The following is a 21,248-nucleotide window of genomic DNA, read 5'->3' as shown; positions in this document are numbered from 1 at the left end:
AGGAGCATGTGATTCTTTCCTAGAAATAGAAATCAAAATGAAAATCTATTGTAGAATGAGAATGAGTATGAATATGGATATTACTTTTAAAAGTAATATTTGATTAGTTGCATATTTTCTATCAGAATAAATCAAAATTTCCTTTTTTACCATTAAAGGAAAATAAGAGAAAAAATTAGGTGTGAGAGAAAAATTAATGTGAGAGAAAAATATGATGAAAGAGAATGATGAGAGAGAAAGAGTGATGAAAAAATGAAGAGAGAGAAAGTGTGATGAGAAAAAATGATAAAAGAGAGTGTGATAGGGGAGAACATGATAAGAGAAGATGATAGAAAAAATACGATGTGAGAGAAAGTATGATGGGAGAGGATGAAGAGAGAGAAAATATAATGAGAAAAAATAAGGAGAAAGAGTATGATGAAAGAGACTGAGGAGAGAAAAAGTTGGTGAGAGAAAAAATATGATGAGAGAAAAAGTGTTATAAGAAAAAAAACAGTGAGAGTAATAGGAGAGATTGAGGAGAGAGAAAGTATGATGAGGGAGAAAATATGATGAGAGAGAAAGTGTATTAAGGAAAAAAAGAAGTGTGACAAAAGAGATTGAGGAGAGAAAAAGTGTGATGAAAGTGAAAATGTGATGAGAAAAAAAAAAGAAAAGGGACTGTGATGGGAGAGATTGAGAAGAGAGAAAGTATGATGAGAAAAAAAAGGAAGAGAGTGAAATGGAAGAGATTGAGGAGAGAAAAAGTATAATGAGAGAGAAAGTGTAATGAGAAAAAAAGAGGAAAGAAATTGTGATAGGAGAGATTAAGGAGAGAGAAAGTATGTGATAAAATGATAAGAGAGAAAATATGATGAGAGAAAATAAGAAAAGAGAAGTGATATGAAAGAAAAATATATATATATATATTGATTCGGTAGTAAGAACAGGGGACCCCGCCCTGTGGAAGTCACGGTGGCAGTTATCCGGCCGGAGAGGGTCGGGTCCGACCGAACGGCCGGAGAGGGCCGGGCCCGACCTGACGTCCGGCCGGCCGATGGAATCGAACTCCCGGAGAGGGATGGGTCCGATCGGCTTGCCGACCGGACGATATTCGGCTGATGGTTAAAGGCGCCCTGTCGAAATCAGGGTTCCGGCGCTCAGTGGAAAAGGTCGTGGGTCGAGCGGACCTCACGCTCGGCCAAAGCCCTAAGGTAACACTGCTAATAGTCCCCATAAAACACGTGATGGAGGATCTCCCCAAGTAAACCATCGCATATGTCCGGCCGGATGTTGAGGGAGCTGTCCGCCCGGAAGCCAGATTGGGAGCAAAGGGGAGAAGGACAAGGAACGTCTTCTTCTGACAGCAGGTATGTTTCACATGTGGGTCATGCTCCAAATCTTGTGACAGGGGATTCTGTTGTCCCATCAAGGACATGCTAAGACTGTAGCAGTATGGGTTAGGGAAGTTCACTGACAAGTCCTTACTGGAGTATGGACCATGGGCACGTGTACACCTCGGTAGGTGTACACTCACTTCTTCACTGCCCTATATAAAGGACCTCATTCTTCGCCGGAGGTACGCAGTCTACGAGTTTTAAAGCCACTGTTTCTTTCTTGAGCTTCGCCTGACTTGAGCGTCGGAGGGTCGCCGCCGGGAATCCCTTCCCGGCCCGACTTCTGTGCAGGTTCGCCGGAGCTTTGTGCCGTCAGTCGAAGATCCACGCCAGCAGCCGGAAGCGCCACGTGCCCAGCGTCCGTTGATTCGGCATTCGGACAGGATCAATTTGGCGCCGTCTGTGGGAACGCTCCTGCATCCGAACGGGAACAATGGACGAGGCTGGACGACAACACATGGTGACGCTTTCGAACGAGGAACTCGACGCTCTGATCGAGATAAGGGCCGCCAAGCTTGTGGAGCAAAAACAGAAGGCAACAGCCGAGCGGCCAGAGCAGCAAGCCACGTCAGCATCGGGTGGCCGAGCGGAAGCACCACCAGCGACAGTGCCATTCCATCGGGCTCTCTTCCGCACTCCTCCTGAAGCCTTAGCAACTAATCGAGAGCGGGGATCATCTTCGGATGAAATACCAAGACGAGACAACAGAAAAGGGAAAGCCCCCCGAGCGGACGCATCTCCCGAGCGGATCAATCGCCAATTTTCGGAGGCTATTCTACAAGACCCTCTGCCCAAGCATTTCGTGGCTCCGACGATCGGCGAGTACAATGGGACAACCGACCCGGATGATCATCTGGGTAAGTTCGATAACACAGCCACTCTCCATCAATACACAGATGGAGTAAAATGCCGAGTTTTTCTTACCACTCTCTCGGGATCGGCTCAACGATGGTTCCGGAGGCTGCCGGACGGATCCATCACAAGCTTCAAGGACTTCCGAACGGCCTTCCTCCATCATTTTGCAAACAGTCGGCGCTATCAAAAAACGAGCGTGAGCCTGTTCGTCATCAAGCAAGAAGCCCGTGAATCGCTTCGAGCTTACATCCAGCGGTTCAACCAAATGGCGATGGACATTCCAACGGCCACCTCGGAAACCATGATGAATGCCTTCACACAAGGCCTAGTGGATGGGGATTTCTTCCGATCGCTCATCCGAAAATCGCCCCGAGACTATGATCACATGCTACACCGGGCGAACGAATACATCAACGTGGAAGAGGCACAAGCGGCTAGGAAAAAAGAAACTCCAACCGAGAGGGCTCCTCCGGCCGAGCGGAAATCACACGTCACACATCAGCCGCCCAGAGGACCAAGGGCCGAAGCAATCCGATCCCCCCATGCCAGGCCCCACGTGCAAGAGGTAGCCGCCGCCCGGCCCAAACCGAAGAAGAAATGGACCCCGATGTTCTGCTCCTTTCACCGGACAGATACGCACAACACAAGGGATTGCCGAAGTCTTCCCTTCGTGACTCATCCCGTGCCCCGGAATGTCGGACGACGGTCTCCCTCAGTCGATAGGCGACAGATAACTAATGAAGCCAATCGGACGCGAGCTGATAGGCGACAGCCACAAACTCCCAATCGGCATCGTTCTCCAAGGCAGGGGAATCGCCTGGTGTCCAGAGAACGATCTCGACTGGCCGCTCGGGAAGAGGAAAATAGAAGCAATACTTCCCGAGGCGAGATCAACGTTATTGCTGGTGGGCCGACCGGAGGAGACTCCAATCGAGCCAGAAAGGCGAGCGTCCGGCAGCTCCAGATTCATGCGGTCGGCTGTAGCCGAGAACGAGCAGAAGGACCCGAAATTAGTTTCGGGCCCAGGGACTTGGAAGGAGTTGAAGTACCCCACGACGATGCTCTGCTCATCAAAGCGGTAATAGCCAATTACACTATTCACCGCGTATTTGTTGACACAGAGAGTTCAGTCAACATCATATTCAAGAAGGCGTTCGATCAGCTGCAAATTTATCGGGCCGAGCTGTTGCCCATGACAACTCCGCTCTACGGGTTTACGGGTAACGAAGTTCGGCCGGCCAGACAGATCCGGCTGGCTACTTCGCTGGGAGAAGAGTCGCTCAGGAGGACAAGGACAACAAACTTCGTGGTGGTCGACTCTCCCTCGTCCTACAACGTCATTTTGGGACGACCGGCTCTCAGCGAATTCCGAGCGATCGTCTCAACCTTCCATCAGAAGATCAAGTTCCCCGTGGAGGACAAAGTGGGAGAAGTACGGGGAGATCAACTAGCAGCTCGGCGATGCTACATCGAGATGGTCCGAGCAGAGGTCAATTCCGCTCGGAAGGCGCCCCGGATCGAGGTAAACGCCATCACCGAAAAGCCACCCTCTTTAATTTATGAAGAAAAAGAGGAAGTGCAGATTCACCCAACCCGATCGGAGGCCACAACCTTTATAGCGTCCGATCTGGAGGAGAAACAGAAAGAAGAACTGATCCAATGCCTCCAAAGAAATCATGATGTCTTCGTCTGGTCGACACATGAGCTGCCCGGAATTTTACCGAGCATAGCGCAGCACGAGCTACATGTCCGACCGGACGCACGGCCAGTAAAGCAAAGAAAAAGGGACTTCAGCGCCGAGCAGAATTCCATCATCCGAGCGAAGGTGGAAAAACTTCTGGAGGCCGGCCATATACGCGAGGTGCAGTTCCCGAGCTGGTTGGCTAACGTAGTGTTAGTCTCCAAACCAGGCGACAAGTGGAGAGTGTGCATAGATTTTCGGGATCTCAACAAAGTTTGCCCGAAAGATTTTTATCCTCTGCCCCGGATAGATCAGCTGGTGGACTCTACGGCCGGCTGCGAATTAATCTGTATGCTCGACGTCTATGTGGACGTTTATGTGGACGACATTCTCATTAAGTCCGTCCGAGCGGCCGATCTCTTCAAAGACATGAAGGAAACCTTCCGAACGCTGCGCAAATATGGAGTCAAGCTAAATCCCCAGAAGTGCCTGTTCGGAGCAAAAGGAGGGCGCTTTCTGGGGTACATAGTGACCGAGCGGGGAATTGATGCAAATCCCAGCAAGGTGAAAGCTCTACAAGATATGCCGCCTTCAAGAAATACAAGGGAAGTGCAGCGTTTGACCGGTCGGATAACCGCTCTGTCCAGGTTCATCTCCAAAACCGCCGACCGGAGCCTTCCGTTTTTCAAGATCTTGCGCAAGGCTACAAAATTTCACTGGGACGAAGAATGCGACCGGGCGTTCGAAGATTTAAAGGCATATCTGAATTAGCCAAGCCGACTATTGGTGAGCCGCTCTGTATTTATCTATCCTCGACCGAGCAGGTAATCGGCTCAGCACTGGTGAGGGCGAGCGGAGAGGAGCCTGTATATTTCCTTAGTCACATTTTAAAAGATGCTGAATCTCGCTACACTGGGCTCGAAAAGCTAGCTTTCGCTCTGGTCCTCGCCGCTCGGCGCCTTCGTCCATATTTCCTGACGCATACTATCATTGTCAAAATCAATAGCCCGCTCGGACGTGTTCTACTAAATCCAGAGGCATCCGGACGACTCATCAAATGGACGACGGAGTTAAGTGAATTTGATATCCAATACCAGCCCCGCTCGGCGATCAAAGCGCAATCCTTGGCCGATTTTGTAACCGAGGTGCAAAGGCCGGAGCCGGAAGCTATGTGGAGAATATATGTGGATGGGTCGTCCACTCGGCTCGGAAGCGGGATTGGAATATTGTTACTCTCCCCTCAAGAAGAGAAGATGCACTTATCCGTCCGGCTGGATTATAAAGCTACCAACAATGAAGCAGAGTATGAGGCCCTCGCAGCTCGGCATGTGGGAGCCGGTCGGGTAACGCTTCACTCGGATTCGCAGTTGGCCGCTCAGCAACTCTCTGGTACCTTCGAAATCAATAGTGCTCGGCTCAAGCTCTACGCTGAAGCCTTCGAGAAGCTCAAAGCTGATTTTAGAAAAGTTATTGTCCAGAAGATACCCAGAGCAGAAAATCAAGCAGCCGATGAGTTAGCCAAACTCGCGAGCTCAATAACGTCAGTCGCCATTCAGCAATCAATTGAAAAAGTACTATTGGTGGCGCCCGTCGACCGGATGGAAGGTCTCACATTTCCAAGCGACTGGCGGACACCCATCATAGAGTTCCTCCGCTCGGGAGCCACACCGTCCGACCGGAACGAAGCCCAGCTGTTAAGAAGGAGGGCCGGTCGGTTCACACTCATCGGCGATCAGCTTTATAAGAAGGCTTTCTCTCGCCCGCTGTTGAAATGCGTGAGCTCGGAAGACTCGGCTTACATCCTCCAAGAGGTACATCAAGGATCGTGCGGAGGACATCCGGACGGACGATCACTAGCTAAGAAGATCCTGCTAGCCGGATACTTTTGACCGACCTTACAAGCAGACGCCACTCGGACAGTATCTACGTGCCTTTCGTGCCAGAAGTACCATAACTTCTCCCACCGACCGGCCGAGGAAATGAAGGCATCAACCGTTTCATGTCCGTTCGATCAATGGGGAATGGATATTGTCGGTCCATTTCCGATGGCAACCGGGCAGAGGAAATTTTTGCTAGTGGCGGTCGATTATTTTTCCAAGTGGGTGGAGGCCGAGCCACTGGCAAAGATCACCGAACAGATGGTCAAAAAATTCATCTGGCAACACATCATCTGTCGGTTCGGCATCCCTTGCCGATTGGTTTCCGACAATGGGCGGCAATTCACAGGGAAGGTGCTAGAGGATTGGTGCAAAAGCTACGGCATCGAGCAACACTTCACGTCCGTGGTTTATCCCCAAAGCAACGGTCAAGCCGAAGTAGTCAATCGGGAAATTTTTCGTATTCTGCGCGCTCGGCTCGACCATTTGGGAGGAAATTGGCCGGATGAGGTGTCGGGCGTCTTATGGGCCATCCGAACGACTCCGAAGGAAAGGACGGACGTCACACCGTTCCATTTGGTGTATGGCGGCGAGGCGGTTGTTCCGGTTGAAGTCGACGTCGAGTCCATCCGAATCCAGAGCTATGATGATGACAACACCGAACGGAGGAACATGGAACTGGATTTGGTCGACGAGAAGCGAGCCAAGGCGTCCGTTCGGCTGATGGTGTACCGGCAGCGGATGAAGCAAAATTACAACCGTCGTGTAATCCCCAGATCATTCCAGGTCGGCGATCTTGTCTGGAAGAAAGTCAAGCCGGTCGGCGACGTAGGCAAACTGGAGGCACCGTGGGCAGGCCCCTTCAAGGTTATTGAAAAGCTTCACTCGAGAGTCTATTATTTGGAGGATGAAGACGGGCGGCAGCTGGATCGACCGTGGAGTGCAAATCATCTCCAGCCTTATCGAGCGGGGTGAAAGGTGCACGAATGTAAATAATTTTTGTATATGTTAGTCGTCCATGTCCCTGTAATGCAGGAAGTAAAATTAATTCAAAGGATGGCCAAGGGTTCTGCCAATCGGCAGTGTCGAAGTTAGCTGTAAAGGCCGTCGAGCTCCGACGTTAAATATCGAGAGACGAGCCGGCGTCTATAAACGTCCGAGCGAAAGACCGTCGAGCTCCGACGTTAAATATCGAGAGACGAGCCGGCGTCTATAAATATTCCGAGCGGGGGAAAAAAAAAAGGCTGCAAGTGTCCGAGGAGTTCGCCGCCAATATCGTTCGACCGACTCTACATTCCGCTCGACTCAGGGCCCAAAGGTTCTTGTCGGCTTATAGCGAGCGATCCTTGTTAGCAAAGCGGAATGTTACACGTCCGGAATATTTGCCCGAGCGGAAGGGCATCGCCAAGTACTTCGCAAAAATGTCTTTCAAATGCCAGAGGTGTGATAATAGGAGAGCGGGCAACAAACATGTTAATTGGCAAAAGGACAAAGTGCAAAAAGATAGAGTGCGCGAAAGGAAAGCATTACATTAAAAATAAAATCTCAGGCCGGGCGACCTAAGTACAAAAGGGATCATATTTAGCCGAGCGGCCAAATTACAAAAATTACTCGATATAATTGTAGAGGGTCTTGGGGATGGTATCTAGGAGCGCCACCTGATCGCAGGCCGGAATATTGGTGGAGTTCAGAAGAAGGCCCTTCGACTTCAGATAGGTCATAGTGGCAGTCATGGCCAGGTCGAAGGCTGTGTACATCCGCTCACAGATTTTCTCCGAGAATTCGGGCAATCGGATGTAGCTCTGTCGTAGAGCGGCGACTCGGCTCGGCTCGGCATCCTGATATTCTTTGAAAATCGCCTGGGAGCCAGTGAGGGCCTCGTTCAGATTCTTAAGCTTTTCCGCGTCGGCCGAGCGGCCCGCCTTCTCCCTGTCGAGCTGCTCTGTCAACTCCTTTATCTTCAGCTCCAGGCCCCGAGCCTCAACATTCTTCTTCTCCAGATCGAAGATAGCTGTATTCTTCCGAGTGGTGGCCAGGGTTATTTTCGTGTCAAGCGACTTGACTTGTCGCTCGGACTCGGCCAAGGCATGGGCCTGGTCGGCTGTCTTCTTCTGCTCGGCCGTCAGCAGAGTTTGAGCCTTCTTCAGCTCCTTTTGCAGCTCAGAATAGGAAGGTCCCTGAAGGCCGGACGGACCAACTGCGGCCTTCAGTTGCCGTAGCTCTTCATCCACCAAGGCCAAGCGGTTGGAAACCGCAATTTCCTCCACCCATCTCTGGCAAAAGAAAATTATAGTTATGAGCGGCCGATCGGAAAGAATGAATACCAAAGTTGGTAGATTACAAACTTACCCTCGTGGCCTGCTGTATATGGATGTTAGCCAAATTTCCGAGGGGTATCATCGCAGTGCGGGCCCGAGCATCGGCCCACATCTCAGCTAAGGGCCCTTTCAAGGTGATGGTGTGCTCGGGCGCAGAAGGACGATCGGCTTCTGGAATCAGCTCTTCAATCGGGAGATGAAGAGTGACCCGAATCGTGCGGCCATGACCGGGGGTCGTCCGACCGGCGGTCGGAAGGGGATCAGAAGCCGGCGTAGAAAACTGGGAATGAATGGTAGAGCGCTGGACTGAATGGCGAGCGGGCGGAAGGGTGCTGATTGGAATAGCCTCCATTGGCGCGGCCGGCTCATCCCATTCAGAAGGTGTCCGGTCAAACGAAATGGTTTCAGTCACTGGCGCCTTGCCTCGAGCGGTTGCAGTGACCCGCTCGGATGGTTGGACCGCAAAGGTCCCCGACCGCAGGGGAGTCTCCACTCGGCGCCTCTTTTGTAGAGGCTGCTCCTCCTCCCGAGCGGAACCTTCCTCGGGGGCAGTTGGTTCTCCAGGAGGAGTGGCTCCGCTGGCCATGTTTTGCTGAGAAGCAGGAGCGGTCGACTCAGCCTGAGTCCCGCTCTCTCCTTCGTGGGATCCGACCGGCTGGATACCCAAAGCTTTCATTTCTCTGGCCGCCGCGGCTTCCAGAGCGGCCGCCTTTCTCTTCAAAACACCGACCATGACCGAATCCATAACAATGTCCGCTGCAAAGAAATGAAAAGAAATCAGTTAGCAATCAAAGCAAATGCCCAACCAAAGTTCTTACCGAAGCCGGCCGGAAGAGGAGTCCGTATAGGACTTAGCCCGAAGATGTACATCACTCCCTCGTGGAGAAGTTTGTTGATGTCAAGTCGCAGACCGGCCAGTATATTTGCAGCGTGGAGGTAGTCCGGTCGGGTCTTGAACTTCTTCAACTCGGGAGTGGGAGGCAGACTAACCTGCCACTGGGTCGAAAAGTTTGCCTGATTGGGCATACGGATGTAGAAAAAATAATCCTTCCAATGTTTATTGGAAGTAGGAAGTTTGTTGAAAAAGACCAAGCCGGGCCGAGCTTGGAACATGAAGGTGCCCGACTCGGCTTGCTTGGGGTAATAGAAATAGAAGAAGACCTCCAGTCGGAGGGGGATATTGTGAATCTTAAACAAAACGACAACACCACAGAGGAGACGGAAGGTATTGGATACTAAACTGCCGAGCGGCACACCGAAAAAGTTACAGACATCTATGATGAAAGGGTGTACAGGAAAACGAAGACCGACGATAAACTGATCTCGGAAGACACAGAAAGCTCCGTGCAGCGGCCTGTGAGGCCGAGCGGAAGGACCAGCTAAGCGAATTTCGAAATCCTCTGGGCTTTCGAAATTGTCGGCCAAAATATCGAAGTCCCGCTGTTCGAATCGGGACTGCATGGTGATGTACCATGGGCCAAGCGACTGATCTTCGGGATTGGAAGAGCTAGCCATGGGCCGATCAAGAGGAGTCAAAAGGCAAAAAGGCAGGAGAAAAACAACAGCAAACGAAAGGAAGTTTCAAGGATCGAAACTGAAAAAGAAATGCGGAGGAAACACCGAAAAAGAGGAAGGAAAGATATAAAACCTTGCTGCGGGGAGAGGGATCAAGGAAAAGGCGTCGGAGAGCGTCGGAGAACAGAAACAGGATCGCCGGAGCTCCAAAGCGCAGGGGGCAGTAGTCGAAATCGCGGAGGCAAGTGAGGGAGAGAAGGAAACGAAGAATTTATAGGGTGAAGGCCGGACGGCCTCCACCGTTGGATCCAGGTCACGGGAATCAAAGCATGCATCGAGCCGTCCATTTCGAATCGCTTCGATCACATCAAAACATCATGCCACCGTCGCGGTATTCCGATGGCAGTGCTCCACGTGGCATTCAATCATTCGGAGCATTTAATGGAAGCATGCTCAACCTTAATGTCGAAGATTGGCGCAGAGCACGAGGAGATCCAGTCAATGCCATTGTTAATTCACTCAAGGCTACCTCTATGGTTGGCCGAGCGGAGGATACCAACACGAAGGAGCCGCTCGTCCAGATTCTTAGTCCAGTCAGTCGGACTATTCGCCTCCTTCGACTAGACTTGAAGGGGAGGCAAGTGATCCGGTAGTAAAAACAGGGGACCCCGCCCTGTGGAGTCAACGCCACGTGGAAGTCACAGTGGCAGTTATCCAGCCGGAGAGGGCCGGGTCCGACCGGACGGCCGAAGAGGGCCGGGCCCGACCGAACGTCCGGCCGGCCGATGGAATCGAACTCCCGGAGAGGGATGGGTCCGATCGTCTTGCCGACCGGACGATATTCGGCTGATGGTTAAAGGCGCCCTGTCGAAATCAGGGTTCCGGCGCTCAGTGGAAAAGGTCGTTGGCCGAGCGGACCTCACGCTCGGTCAAAGCCCTAAGGTAACACTGCCAATAGTCCCCATAAAACACGTGATGGAGGATCTCCCCAAGTAAATCATCGCATATGTCCGGCCGGATGTTGAGGGAGCTGTCCGCCCGGAAGCCAGATTGGGAGCAAAGGGGAAAAGAACAAGGAACGTCTTCTTCTGACAGCAGGTATGTTTCACGTGTGGGTCATGCTCCAAATCTTGTGATAGGGGATTCCGCTGTCCCATCAAGGACATGCTAAGACTGTAGCAGTATGGGTTAGGGAAGCTCACTGACAAGTCCTTACTGGAGTATGGGCCATGGACACGTGTACACCTCGGTAAATGTACACTCACTTCTTCACTGCCCTATATAAAGGACCTCATTCTTCGCCGGAGGTACGCAGTCTACGAGTTTTAAAGTCACTGTTTCTTTCTTGAGCTTCGCCTGACTTGAGCGTCGGAGGGTCGTCGCCGGGAATCCCTTCCCGGCCCGACTTCTGTGCAGATTCGCCGGAGCTTTGTGCCGTCAGTCGAAGATCCACGCCAGCAGCCGGAAGCGCCACGTGCCCAGCGTCCGTTGATTCGACATTCGGACAGAATCATATATATACATATATATATTTTTTGATATTTCATATTAAAGGAGAGAATTTTAATTTTAGATCAAGGGTATTTTTAAAATAAGGAAATATTTTGATTGATGAAAATAGAATAATAGCTCGTTGAAGGAGAAATACATGGGAATGAGTTATTATCCAATTTCAAATATTCATTCTCTTATTTTATTTCTATTTCTATAATCTAAATATTAACAATTATAATTAATAATTTTATTCTCATTTTCCACAATTATTCTTCTAAATCAAACGCCTCTTAAAGAAGCTACCAAATTAAAAGAATCTAGCACTGCTCCATTGCCGCCGGACAATTTACGAAATCATTCATTCACCGAATGTTAGTATCACCCCATCATCATTACCACCTCATGACGTGTCTCCGTTGTTTTTTTTTTACCAATATTTGTTTTTATAGTTTGTGATTTAAAATGGACTTGATTTTTTTAAAAAACTCTTCGTATATTTGAATAATTAGATTACTTAGGATTAAAAAAATTAAAATTATTATTTTTGAACCTATAACCAATTTATAATATTTTTTTTTGAAGGCCCTCTAAAAGACGGAGTCCTCTGGGTCTCCCTCCCTTCATGTCCAACTTAGAGTTAGGGATGACAATTTTATCTGAACCCAATAGAAAATTTGATACCTGACCCGAATAAAGAAAGGTATGAAGGGACTATCAATACCCGACCCGAATACTCGATTAAATAATATATATATATACATATACTAAAGAAAATTTTCTTTTTCTAAAATCAATTTGCTATTTTTGTTGATATTAGGAGGAGACTATATAGATGTTTAATCTATTTTTTTTATTATATATATATTTATTAATAGGATGTTAATTTTAATATATTTTTGTAGAATGATAATAATTGGATAGAAAGAAGAAAAATTAAAACTATAGAAAATATCCGATCCTTTAATGGATATGGATATACCCATCAGAAATCCTATACCCGATAAGTATGGGAACGGTGGATATAAAATTTAACTCGAACTCGACCCATTATCATCCCTACTTAGAGTTAGATACATAAATCAATAGAATATGATGGTGGGGTAGGCGGAGAAAAGGTCAAATCATTTTCAAGTATTAAAGTTTCAAATATATTAGTCTACTGTCTACCAATATGCTACCAATGTGAATATTATCGAATTTGGACGTATATTGTAACTAATAGGCCCGCTTATGGCCCAAGTGACAATAGCTTAGACTTTGAATTTAAGATAGTTTAGTCTCATTTGTTTAGGAATACTCAAAATGTTCAAGGTCAAGGTACACGAAGAGCTAATCCAATTTGACTCATTTGTTGAGTCAAAATAGTAATCTCGACAAGTTTGATATATATAACCTCTTTCTTGCCATATAATTCTAATGGGGGAAGCTCTAAGTTAGCATTTTCAATCCGGACTTGGACTTAGGCTGTGTTGTGCCCCTCTTTGATCAAGGTCATTTGATCCATTAGGTGTAATTTTGGATCTCTAGTTCATTGACTTACTTCTTAGGATAGGGAAGCATAAAAGAACAATGGCTTTAAGATAGATTTATAGGTGGAGAAGCTATCCATGGCATAAGGCAGAAGGGAAGGAGACTAAGTACATTCATCACTATCTTCACGCTTTCTTAACAAAACCAAAAAGAATGTACCTGTTCTCATTGACTCAAATGGTAGGTTGCTCATATTGATTGAACCAACCACCTCACTTGCTTGACTTTGGACTAAACAGTTAGAATTGAATTCAACTACACTATCTAGCTTGATTTGCCTCGATCAACCAACTCACTCAGGCCATTTAAACTTACACCAACCATCAAACCCACACAACCCACTCACCCAACCATATCAATTGGGTCGATTAACTCACTCAAATCGATTGACCCGCTTAAACTAACTATTTCATCCAACTCAATTTGACCAACTAGTCATACTTGAGAACTTGGCTAAACCAACAGTCAAGAGTCCACAAAGTACACTTTTATATATAAGAAAAGAAATCTTTTATTTTTCTTTAAAAATTATTTTATAAGGATACATAAAATTTAGAAGAAGTTGGTAATGGTCATATTTGTTAGTTATTAAACAAGCAAGCTATGCTACTCAAGTGATATAACAGGTAGTCCCCTCGAAATGATTTAATGGTAGCACATGAAATATTATCATCATAAGATATGGGATAAGAATCTCGATAAAATCGAGATAAATATCTCCCTTATGTACTAGTCACTATTCCAAAGATTAGTAGTCATCCGTAATTTATCTCCTCCGTGTTGACCCTAAGACGAATTGATGAGAATGCTGGGACAAACGTATTCACCTTTTACCACCAAGTGATATAAAAGGTGATGTGCTCATCCCAGACATCCCTCCAAATCAATCCCAAGACATTTAAAGAGAGATAAATCACAATATAAACCGACCTCTTAGATGGGAGAAGCTAATTCCTTAAGAGAATAAACCTCAAGAAATTCAAACTTTCATCCTATTATACAAATTTACCACCACGTACCAACTCGACAGCTCTGCTACTGCAGGGAGTTGTCTCCTTTTCCTATTCATTTTCCATGACTTGTATTTTTTAGTTGAAAGGGATTTTACAGAGAGAGTGGGATAACAAAGTAGCAGAGACAACGACAAGAGCTGCACGGTTCAGCATGTCGTTCTCAGAACTCATGTAGCGCATGCATTTTCAACGGAAAATTAAGTGCAATAAATAATAATAATTTAATTTTTTATACACAAATAAAATACTTGATAATATGTGGATAATACCTTCATGCTGATCGTTGTCCAATATCCAAAGGCATTACCAGGAGTTGTATTTCTTGTTGGCTACTATAACAGCTCCCTGCTTCTCTGCTGCAAAACCAATGGCATTAAGGTTGCTTTCAGTTTCAAAGGCTTTAGTAAGCGTCAAAAGTAGGGAGAGCGTAAGTGAATACACTCATCAACAACCATGGAGCTTTCATATATATCCCTTTTCACGGCTTTAAAAAAATGACAAAATTCTTATTGCATGACTTTCTATCAAAGCATATACAGAAAAGAAGCAATAATGCCAACAGAAACATGTTCAAAGACATTTCAGCTTTTAGTTTGGAATCATGCATTGATGTGCAGTGATGTAATTGACATCATGGACAGAGTTGCAAGGATAAGATTGCAAGGGATAGTGAATACAAACTGGCTGAGCTAATAGTCGGAAGGTTGCTTGTCTTAGTCTTGACTATTCTTTTTCCTGCTGATAAAGGAGTTTGGTCTTGGTTTCAATGCTCGGAAACAGGGATGGCAACTTGATGATCACTCAGCAGAAATGGCATCAAAGTCAGTGTTTTTAAACAGGAATCCAATCAGCCAACTCAGTAACTGAAATCCAGAAATCAAAACACACAACAACAGTTCAGGTTGGCGACCTGTCTTGTTTGAAACACTTCATAAAACATACAGTAAGTTGCATATCAAGACATCAAACTTTGTTTTGTTTTGGAGGATATGAAGAAGACTCATCCATCATAACAGAAAGTAAAAGAAACTAGTTTTTTTTTACAATGAATCATCACAGTGGACAGGAAGGATGCAGTTCAATCATTCAGTGGCGTATTTGACTAGTAATGGAGATTTGTGACTTGGAATAAGATAGATGATGGTAGTCTCAAATCAATGATCTAGGTATAATGGATGCAGTTCAGATATTGACTTGAGAGCTACAGGTAGAAGCTTGGAGAAGATACTTTATCAGACTACAATTTCCAAGTAATTCTATGGTCTTCTTTACTTTGGTTGTGATCAATTTCCTTGGTAGGTTAATGACTAAAGATTGTAGTATATAAGTATAATGGAATAAACACAATTTATCATTGTTCTGTAACACCACTCAATTTCTAGTTTCGCTCGCTCATGTTTCGTGTTAGTCATGATAGGTCACCTATCAAAATCACTCCAACTCGATAAAGGGAGAGCGAGGGATAGGATGAAAAGATTCTCAAGCACACACGTTGAAACTTAACCAAAACTGATGACTTGGAACCTCAATCAAGACTGTATCATTTGTTTTATCATATGTGATCCAGTCAGCAACAAAAGAGATTGATAGCCACATGGAAAAAAGGATGGCATGTTGAACTAATTTGTACTTATCACCAGCTTGAGGATGACATTAAGTCAAGACAGTTGGCAATTGATCCACAACTCATCACAATTTAATTCCACACGAGCTAGGCCAACACCTAATCCTGTTGGATTTATACAAAACTTCCCTGCAGCATAACACTCATGCTCTCATTCCATTGGTTTTATAGTGCTCTTCCTGATTAAATTGTTCAGATATCTTTCTTACAAGGATTTGAAGGTGGCCTTTAAAGCCATATGCAAAAATTGATGGTTTTAGAGAGGAGAGGAACAAAAAAGACTAAAGAAGATTTGGGGGGAGAAGTTGTGGTCTTAATATCATTACGATGCATGCTTCTATATTTACAATAGCTAATAATCCATCTTCAGTTTATGAGGGTAAAGCAATGTCATTATAACTCAACCAATGAGGGTAACCGAACATACAGATTAAGACATTCAAATAATTTTTCAACTCACCTAATAACTCTCTGTATTTAGAGTAGTAATCTATCACCATCATCCCCTCTTAGATCAAAGCAATGATCATAATCTTAATTTGATTGCCTCTAGAGCCGTTCTTTGGAAAAAATCACTCAATCAGATGACCGTATAACATTTTTGCCTCTCAGCAAAAGCATAGTCCAATTTTCTTTGTCAAAGTCAATGGTTTTCTTCCCTCCCTCTCACAGCTTAAGTATACCCTGTAAAATCTGATAGTTTTGAGGAGAGAAAAGGAAGAAATTTTGATGAACTCGTAGGCTTGACATCCTCAAGATCAAGATGCAATGCATGCTTATATTCGACACATTAAATGTGAATGTATTAAGTAAAGTGTTTAAGGGTTTGTTTGGTTCATGATTTTTGTTTCAATTTTTTATTTTTATGAAATGAATAATGTGAAAAGTGAAAACACCTTCCACTTTTTAAGCTTCTTCAGTTTAGTAAAAGTAAATTATATATGGAATAAAAATATTGATAACTATATGGTTGATTATTAATAATATATTGTAATATACTAATAATTTTATTGTATTACAAAAATATAACATTATAATGCGTATTATATTATGTTACATTATTATATATCATATTATAAAATATATAATACCATTATATTTCACAACAACAACAATAATAAATTGACTAATAGTTGATAGTAACAATTTTACATAATAAATAACAATAGTTAATAAAATAATATAATAATAATATATTAATAATATATTTTATTTGAATAAATTTGTGATTCCGGATTTAACTTTTTAAAAATTAAAGAAAATATTTCAGAAAAGTATTATTGTTCTCTATTATTCAAGTTGGACTTTTTTATCTTCTAATATTTTATTTTTTAAAAAAAAAAAATCAAGTTATCAAACATATTCTCAAAAAAAAAAATCTTAACATAATGAAAAACTGAAACTGGGTGAAGATAGATTACTTGTCTATTTAGGGTGCAGACAGATTATTTGACCATTTAGGGTGACTAACAGGATGGCTAACTTGAATATATAGGATGGCAATCAGTGGGCTTGTTTACCCCCCATGGTATACAAGACAATAAAAGTGATAATAGGTACTAAGCAAACATATCAACTCATGATGTACTCTGGGTCTCTGGCATTATATTAATTTAATTAACAAGATGAAGATTTGTTGCAACATGTAAAAAACTTCATATATATAGACTTGTGTCAAGAGAATACAAAGACATCTTTGTATTTGCACTACTAATATAACATGAAAAGATATATAGAAGAGAAATTATGGTGTCATATACTTGCGTGAAGAGAAAATTCAACATGAATTTGACCTCTGCAAGTTTATTATTTCTATTTACATCCTCCCCATACACAAACCAGCACCCACACTTTTATATATGAGTACTTATGATCCCAGAACATTCTACAAAAGAGACAACAAACGAAGGGACAACAACAATGTTAGTTCTGCCACGGACTTGTTATCCGAAGTAATTAGGCACCTGAATGCAATCATCATATTGAGGGATTGATTCCCCGTGTAGAAAAAAGAATGAAGTTTATAGACATCTCAATGTGGCAGATAGAGTTATACTTATGACAACAGCATCTTAGTTTGCAAAAGAAATTTGTACAAGTTATAAATATAAAGAAACTGGGGGTGAACACTTAGTTACAAGCAACAATATTTGATTTGGAAGTGTATACACACTACCCAACTACTCAGTTTTCTAGATTGATTTGTCGTCTAAGTGCGAGCTGCAAGTTATCTAGAGTCCAACCTTTTAGTGAGTTGGCTATACAAAGAACTCACAAAAAAAATAATTCACTGGCCTAGGAGACTTAATTTTGTTTCTTTTTAATACCTGTATCCAGACCCATAAACAAAGGAAGGCCAATTCCCAGTTGTACCACAACAAAAATGATCAATAGAGTGTATCAGGGTTTGGGGGGAACTTGTGCCTGATATTTTTACAGCTCCAAGGGATTGGCCTTGGTATTCCATTGGCTGGCTATATCCTCTGCTATCTTGTGGGCATCCATGGAAGCTCCCAACAACCCTCTCCTTGTGAAACCAGTAGCATAGAGTCCATTCTTTCCTTTCCAATTATGAGGGAAGGCAGTCTTAGGAAAGCCATCTTTCTTGCTGAAGAAATCCTCCTCCTTGTGATATGCAAACTCACAGTGAGATACATGGAATTGTTTTTTCTCCTTCTTTTACAATAGTATTAAGTACTAACAATCATGGATATGCACATTAACATTATAGTAGATCAGGCCAAGTTTGATAGCAGAGTTTAAATTCTTCTTAGAGAATAAGTATATGAAGGGAAAATTTGTTAGTCCAGAATGACTGCGAGAAAGTTAATTCTACACTAATTATTATACAATGACTGTACCATATGAACAGGTTCTTGTAAGCTCGAATTATTTTAATGAACCTGTCATACAATTATTCTCTATTTTGTCTGCTGTTGCGGGCCATTTTGATACCCCCTCCACGCAAATAGCATGTGGTGGCAAAATGCAGGTGATTGTCATGATTATAGAAGTGATAATATGGTTGGATTTATGTGCAGGACCAAAGTCACTATCAGAGTTATTAAGAGTGTTCTCTCATATGTATCGCCTTCAATGCCCATACTTACGCATTACTGCAATAAATAGACCATATATCCCCTAGGGAGTTAAACAAGATTTTTTTTTTTTGCCTTTGATGGATGAGCCATTGGCTCGATTCTATCTACATGTCTATCCTTGCAGGCATTTTCGCAAACAGCCTCATTACTATCCTTATATCAGTTCCACAAATGAGTCTTAAGGCGATGTCACTTTGCTCCGTCAATTCACTTTATTCCTCATTTTGCAATCTTAGCAGACAAGTTAATAGAAGTAGCATTAAATGTATGAACCCTAATTACAGAATAAAAAATGTTGGTTGGTTTGTCTTACTATGCACCTTGAGCCAAGAAGTGACATTGCTCTTGTAGCCTGTCGCCAAGATGATGGAGTCAAATTCCCGGTGTGTACCATCCACAAATTCTGCCCCTCTGCTTGTGTACTGGTTCACATCAGGGACCACCTGCACAAAACCCTAATCGTAACCTCATCTCAAGTACTGCGACCATTGCGAGTCAGTGAGAAAGAGACGACGATTTGAAAAACTTCGATTCCGTAATGCGATTTGGGGAAAGAAAACAACAACAAAAAAAAAACCTTGATTTGGCCGCTCTTGATCTTGGCGAAGGTGCCGACGTCGAGCACTGGAGTCTTGCCGGTGGCGGTTTTGAGCTCTAGGGGGCCGCGCGATGGCCGCGCGATCCCGTACTTACCGGTGTCGCCCAAGACGAGTCTGGCGATCGAAAGGAGGAGGGCGTCTGCCGCTTTAACCGGAAGCCACTTGAGCAGGAACATGGAAAGCCCGAAGGTGGAGATTCCAAATATGTCCCTCGGCAATATGTGCAACTGTAGGAACGATTAATTAATTAATTAGAGGATAATCAACAATTAATCTTTAATTAATAAAAAAGAACAAGATCAGCAACCAGCCTTATCTCTTACGACCATAGAGACCTTGGCATCGTTGTCGCAGAGGTCCAAGGCGACCTCCATGCCGGAGTTGCCGCAGCCCACCACGAGGACCCGTTCGCCACGGTGCTCGTCCCCCTTGTCGTAGCAGCTGGTGTGCAGCACCTTGCCGTGGAACGCCGCCACTCCGATGGTCTCCGGCCACACCGCCTCCGCATTCTCGCCCGTCGCCACCACCAACCACCTCGACACGAACTCCACTCCGCCGCCGCTGCCTCCGGCGAAGCCGGCGGCGGCGGCACGGACGCGCCAGAAGCCCAGGGACGGATCGTACTCCGCTTGCGCGACCTCGACGCCGTAGAGCGGCGCGAGGGCGAAGCGATCGACGTAGCAGTCGAGGTAGTCGACGAACTGCTGCCGTGTGGGGTACTCGGGAAGCTCCTTCGGGAAGGGCATCAGCGGCAGCGCGCAGTACTTCTTCGGTAGGTGGAGTCGGAGGCGCTCGTAGGTGCGCAGCTTCCACGACGACGCGGCGCAGCGCTCCCTCTCCAGGACCAGCGCCGGGACGCCTCTGGCCTTGAGGCACGCGGCGGTGGCCAGCCCCGCTGGCCCCGCCCCCACGATCAGCAGACCCGCGAACCACGCCCGCTTCACACTCGACTCCACGGCCGAGCCATACACCTTCACCTGCAGCACCGGCGGCGGCCGCAGCTGCTCCTCATCCCCTCCCTCGCCGCTCAGCAACCCCGTCATATAAATGCCCCAAACCACGACTCGATCTTGCATGCACAAGGAGATTGATTGTATTCCCAGAAACGACGAAGCAGAGATCTGTGGGTCAGTTTGCGGCCGCTGCCGGACTACTGTTCACATGTCTATATATAGCAGAGGCAGGAAAGGGGCTGCTGTTCTTCCATTACGTGGCAAAAGGCTATGCGCCCGCCCAAACGTTCCTCTCAAGACATTTGGAAGAGAGGTCAATCGAGATGATACCGAGCGGCGTACAAGGGAGAGATTTTATTCCAAGGGATTGTTTTCCGCGAATTCGACAATTGCAGCCGGACTGCTGTTCTTCCATTATGGGCAAGAAAGAGTAGTTCTAATTAGAACTGGCCAAGGTACAGGCCGATCGCAATTTGGCGCTTGCATTGGAATAAAGAGACTAAAAAACAAAACAGAGGAATAATACCAGACGTCAAAAAGATGAAGGAGCTTCCGAAGCAGACTGTCAGCCTGTGAGGGACCAAACTAATTGCAAACTATAATCTGAAATGGGAAAGTAAATTTAGAGGAGATCGGCTAACACTTGTCATTAATGATCACCTTCATTACCAACTGTTCCTTTCTAAAATGCTTTTTCTTCAGATAAAATCTGAATCCACAACATTCCTGCACTTCCCCAACCCCCGGTCCCACCAAATGCACTTGAGCTCGATCGAGTCTGAAGAGCCCTCGGTGAAACGACTATTTCTTCATATAACCCCATATCCCCTCCTCCTTTGATGAGCACATTGTAGTCCAACAAATCGGAGGGGGTTCCTTGGATATCCAAACGCAGGCTTCCTTGCAATTCTCTCTTATGCTTGTCTTTTTAGTGGATCTCCTTTTCTTCTCTTTTCTTTTCCATCCACTGTTGCTGGAGGTTCTTGTAGATGATAAAGCAATTATGGGCATGCGTTGCATAGGGATAGATTTGTTGGTTGTTTGATGGATATACAACTTGTTTTCTAAGAATGACATATATGTAATTTGAGTTTTACTAGTGTGTATTTGGATGTGGTGTGAAATTTACTAGTTTGTGGTTTTTTGTGCTGTGTATATATATGGTCCAGTGTGGGGGCTCAATCGGCTGCCTTAGTGAGCGCTCTTGGATAGTGAGATTTTGTCAGCGCATGGGTGGGGACTGGTCGAGATCTGTCTACGTAACCAATCAATCAAATAAAGATATGGATTGAGTCCTAAATTAATTTTTTAT

At 45.1% G+C, this 21,248-nt stretch overlaps 1 protein-coding gene across 11 annotated transcripts in view; it reads right to left on the bottom strand.

The window, feature by feature from the left end:
- The window catches only part of LOC122008935 (indole-3-pyruvate monooxygenase YUCCA1-like), a 35,569-nt gene extending 14,734 nt beyond the window's left edge, over positions 1-20,835 (bottom strand). The window contains exons 1-5 of one of the 11 annotated variants that reach the window (XR_006119426.1): positions 19,319-20,835; positions 18,962-19,210; positions 18,705-18,839; positions 14,341-14,522; positions 13,929-14,015 (exon numbers count right to left, since the gene is read on the bottom strand). Coding sequence is in view for 6 of the 11 variants with exons in the window: in XM_042564856.1 (XP_042420790.1) it covers positions 17,717-17,908; positions 18,705-18,839; positions 18,962-19,210; positions 19,319-20,059 (1,317 nt within the window). In the remaining 5 variants the exon portion in view is untranslated. Of the gene's footprint in view, positions 1-13,928; positions 14,016-14,340; positions 14,523-17,333; positions 17,909-18,697; positions 18,840-18,961; positions 19,211-19,318 lie in introns of those variants that run through there. The other 10 variants (XR_006119427.1, XR_006119429.1, XR_006119428.1 and 7 more) reach the window with 10 other exon arrangements.
- Between the last annotated feature and the right edge of the window lie 413 nt (positions 20,836-21,248).

Source organism: Zingiber officinale, chromosome 8A (assembly GCF_018446385.1).
Source record: "Zingiber officinale cultivar Zhangliang chromosome 8A, Zo_v1.1, whole genome shotgun sequence".
Lineage (NCBI taxonomy): Eukaryota > Viridiplantae > Streptophyta > Magnoliopsida > Zingiberales > Zingiberaceae > Zingiber > Zingiber officinale.
This window is presented reverse-complemented; position numbering and strand designations above follow the sequence as displayed.